At 50.4% G+C, this 4800-nt stretch overlaps 1 protein-coding gene across 1 annotated transcript; it reads right to left on the reverse strand.

The window, feature by feature from the left end:
* Positions 1-405: 405 nt before the first annotated feature.
* On the reverse strand, positions 406-3818 carry GPR88 (G protein-coupled receptor 88). The gene is made up of 2 exons (XM_065927639.1): positions 3770-3818; positions 406-3410 (listed from the first exon to the last, which is right to left on the reverse strand). Exon 2 carries the CDS (start codon positions 3339-3341, stop codon positions 2190-2192), a length of 1152 nt encoding a protein of 383 aa, XP_065783711.1. The 5' UTR covers positions 3342-3410; positions 3770-3818; the 3' UTR covers positions 406-2189.
* Between the last annotated feature and the right edge of the window lie 982 nt (positions 3819-4800).

Below are 4800 nucleotides of genomic sequence, written 5' to 3' on the forward strand. Positions count from 1 at the left end.
AGGAACTTAGACAAGAGTCCCCCAGCTCCTCCCCACAAAAAAGTAAAATTCAGTTCTCTGTTGTTGCAGCCTTTCCCCCAAATCAGTTACACTTACAGAAAGGAAATTATACCTATTTCTTTTCAATGCTGGCATAGGTATCCTATTTAGTTATAAAAGATAGAAATAAATTTAGAAACTAAATGTAGAATCAAATAAAGCCAGAACAAAGAAGTCACTTTTATCACCAGTGCTTTGGGATACAGTATCATCTGTTACAGTGTTCTCAAAGAGATATTGAAGAAGACCAGAGACAGAAGAAAAAAACAGAGGAATAGTTATCTGAACTTTAATTAAATATTTAAATCAAGAAAAATGGGAGCAGATGAAACCTTAGTAAGAGAGAAATGGTGCATGCACAAAGGGATTAGATTAATAAAATGACTTAACTACTGGTGATGAACACATCTGTTTTGTTTTTCTGCAAACATGTCAAAGTTTCCTGCCACTCCCATAATTATTCAAATGTACAAGTGTTCCCACTCTGCTGGCTTACAAACATCCAGGAGGCCAACAATTTGGCTCCTGAATTACACAGTCGAGGCTGTTCAGCCCCAGACTGGATGTAATGAGCAGCAGTCAGAATTGTTGGTAACTGATTATTTTATTACTTTTCTTTCATTTTAATTTTATAGTGATTTCACACAGTTTTGCATTTCAAATATTGAACATCCCTAAATAAATTTACTAAAAGAGATGAAAATGGCAAGCCTCAAATTATACATTTTAGAACAGATTCCCACTTGAACTGTTCCTTTTTATAACTGAGTTCATTATACCTTCTTTAACATATATGATATCAATGTTAAGTGTCATGGTAATACATATGAACTACATTTAAAAATTGTTACTTTCTAATGTGTGGCTTGTCTAAACCCTAAAAGAGCACAGGTGGCTTTGCAGAGTGGTTCATTTGCAAGACAAAGTCCCACCTGGGAGTTTTCTCATAAATTGGATCAAGACAAGAATTCTTGGTAGCCAGAGGTGTCTCTATGTCTCTTTTCATATAATTGATGGCTGCTTCTTCTGGTGTCTGGAAGAAGTACAATGTCCTTGTCCAAGGAGTATTGCTTTAGTATACCACATGCCCAGTCAGTTCTAGCATCTAGGAGCATGCAATAGAGGTTAATATTAGCTATGCAATCATGGTGTTATTCGTGTTTAATTAAATCATGTGCATTGAGATATTTTAAATGTTAAAGAGAAAACAGAAGGACTTATTCTCCTTAGCAACCATTATAGTACAGAAATTTCACAGCTGCAATCACACTCACAAGGCAGGTAAATTGATGACAAAATGAGGGTAACAACAAATGTGCATGCCATAGAAAACCTGACACTGGTACCTAAAATAGATAGCGCCCTTATTTTTTTTTCAACATTCCATAGCTGGCTCAGATCATCAATCAACACAATGGAAACCTGTCACTTTAACACTTAATGTCAATTTTCAGTCTTAGAAGTGCAAAGGGGAATGTAAAATAATAAATCTGAGAGTTTCCCTCCTCACTGGCTAAGATTCTGTCTCATCCGGGAATGATTTTACTTTATAAAAACCCTTTTACAAAGGGCCTGAGGTCTTAATGACAACTTACTGGTGTGCATATCTGTGGCTTCATTCTTCGGGTCATTACAGAAAGACTAAATTGTAACAGAAGCATCATTAAAGATAGGTTACTTTCTAAAATGCTTTATAAATATTATTTCCTTCATCAATATTATTCCCTTTGGCTTATGCACACTCAAGGCGCTTTATATACATCATAAGACGATGAAGGTGGGAATGGTGATCAAGGTAACAGAGCTGTTTTTCCAAAACTGTTAAAAGAAAGTAACCGGTTCTTTCGAAAAGTCAGTGTGCAAGTTCCTGAAGTTTCCGGTGTTCTGACTGTAGGATTTCCCTAAAACACGGAAACGAAGGGTAAAAATCAGGTGGCCGTCTAAAATGACTTCGCAGCCCACATGTACACTGAAACCTCGGTTCAGGTATCCCACTGGTGTCGAAGGCGAAATCTTCGCACCGATTTATTATTGAGCTTCGCCCGCCGGAGTCTTCGTTCAGGCTGGGGATACTTTCCAAGGGCAGGAGGCGGTGGTGACCAAGGCCGTTGGAAGGCGGGCATCTCCGCTTCCCGCGCGCCCTGCCCGGGTCACCAGTGCTGGCCGGCGGCGCGAGTGCCCAGCTGAGCTTGGGACACCGCGGGCACGGCCGTGGCGGCGGCAGCAGCGGCCGCCGCGTCGCCGACGCCAGGCAGGACCGAGCGCACGGAGCGGCGGAACTCCTCGTTCCTCCACGTGTAGAGCAGCGGGTTGAGCGCGGACAGCGCGCAGCACAGGAGCCAGCTGGCCGCCTGCACGCCCCAGGGCACGGGCAGCGAGAAGCCGCTGGCCAGGCTCACCCACACCAGCGGCTGCGTGGCCAGCAGGAAGACGCAGCAGAGCAGCAGCACCGACAGGCCGCTGAGACGCCGCTGCGCCCGCCGCGGGTGCAACGCCGCGGGCAGGGGCTGAGCCTGCGCCGGGAGCTGGGCGCCACCCGGGCCCGGCGCGTGCGGGGCGCCCGGGAAGGCGGCGGCGGCGGCGGCGCAGCCGGGCAGCTGGTGCAGCAGGTGGAAGTTGAGGACGCTGACCCGCTTGACGCTGACGCGCACGCGGCGCACGATGCCCAGGTAGCAATGCAGCAGCAGCGCCGTCTGCGCCAGCAGCGCCCCGGCGGCCAGCAGCGCCGGGTAGTGGACGCGCGGGGGCGCGGCGCCCGGACGCGGCGCCCAGGGCGGGAGCAGCAGCACGAGGCCCAGGGCTAGCGCCCAGGACAGCGCCAGCATGCCCGCCGTGTGGCGCCGCTGGTACAGCGCCTGGTAGGTGGCAGGCGCCCGGGTGATGAGCAGGTAGCGGTTCAGGGCCACCAGGCAGTGGGACAAGAGGGACACGGTGAGCCCGAGGCCCAGCAGCCCGCCCCGCAGCAGGCGGTAGCTGCCCCCGGCGCCGTCCCAATCCCCGGGCGGCTCCGCGGAGCCCGCGGGCAGGAGCCCGAGCACCGCCTCCTGCGGCATCCAGAGGGCGCAGACGCTGAGGTCGGCGGCGCAACCGTTCACGATGAAGGCGTTGCTGGTCGTCTGAAGCTTTCGGAAGGACGACACGAGATAGATGACCATGCCGTTGGCCAGCGTGCCCCCGATGGCTAGGCCCGAGTACAGGAGGGACACGGGGATGCGTCGGCCCGCCCAGGACTCCTCTTCCTCGCAGAGCAGCAGCAGCGATCCCCCGGTGGTGGAGGAGGTGGACGTGGAAGAGTTGGTCATTCTGGCCAACTCTTCACACCTTGCTGGCTAGCGTCGGTTTCTCGCAGCGCGGCCCATCCTGAAGCCCTCCTGCAGGGAGGGCAGAGACCTCCCTTCAGCCCTCTGCCACCGACACAAAAGGCTGTGGCAGAATAATGGGCTGGGGAAGGGGGTAGAGGGAGCTCGAGGAGAACGGGGGTGGCAAATGACAAGTGCCTGCCTCGAAAATGTCTCCAGTGCCGGAGAAAGGCCTCTTTGCACTCCGCAGGCACCAGGGAAGCCTTGGGACAGAACAACACAATCCCTGTCCCTCAATCGCCCCTCTCCCCCTAAATACACACATAGATACACACGTGGGAATGGCAAATGGAGCCCCTAGTTTCCAGGAGAAAGCAGAGATATGCCACCTGGGGGAAATGCCAGAGGGAAAGGGGGTGGGGGTATCTTACTTTCTGGCTGGTCCTTAGCTGGCGGGTAGCAGAGGGAGGGAAGCCAACGGATACCTCCTCAGCGGCAGCATCTGTGGTCCTGCGATCAACAGGAGAAACTCAGCTGGGATCAGTGCCAGGAGCAAGTGCCTCCTTCCCAGGGCAGCATCCACACATGGCCCTCGGCAGAAGCCAGCAGCTGCAGGGAGACTCCTCAGCTGGCAGCAGGGCTGGAGAAAGTAAAGTGGCAGGCTGCAAGCCGGGGCGGGTGGGCAGGTAGGCAGGCAGCAGCAGCAGCAGTAAGGGTGCTTGGCTGCAAAAGCAGAAGCTGAGCTCAAGAGGAGAGCACCCCCGTGCTCAGAAGCTAGAGTGGTGGCTGATGCGGTGAACCCACTCGAAGCTCTCTCCTGCTCAGTTATACATCACCCAGGGAAAAGGCAGCCTTTCCATGCCGGTATGAATTATTCAATAGCTTCTAACTTGTGAAAGGGAAGAAAAATATCTTGCTCAGAAAGTCCTGTAATTAACAAGTTTCTCTGTCTTTTCTGTCTCTCAATCGCCCTATTTTTCACCTTGCTTCATTTTTCTTTCCTTCCCCCCCTTCCATCAATACTTGAATAAAATGTAATATACCCCCAATGTATTTCATCTTGGTCTGATGCATCCTGAGGATGAGATTTTTCTGAGAGATAAATATACTCCTAAGACCCAGGGCTGATCTTTCCATCCCACATTTTCAGAGAGGATTACTTTATGTCCTAATTGAAATTCACTTTTCTTTGGTAAGGTGGGATATGGTTTGTAATATACAGAAAATCCTCAAGTCTTAATTGCAATCAAAATTTCAATTTTCTTTCTCATCACCAAACTCCTTTCTAGAGTGTGGCTTCTGTTTCAGTAATGAAATAGAGGGTAAAAATGAAATGGTCAGAAGATTGCATACCAGTGGGTTTCTGGGGGAAAGCAAGGGGCTTGAATGATCCACACTGTAAAGAACAGAGTGATCTGTTTTTACCACAGGATTTTTGATCCTGTGGTCTTAGAGATTTGCA

This window comes from Muntiacus reevesi, chromosome 1 (assembly GCF_963930625.1).
Source record: "Muntiacus reevesi chromosome 1, mMunRee1.1, whole genome shotgun sequence".
Classification (NCBI taxonomy): Eukaryota; Metazoa; Chordata; class Mammalia; order Artiodactyla; family Cervidae; genus Muntiacus; species Muntiacus reevesi.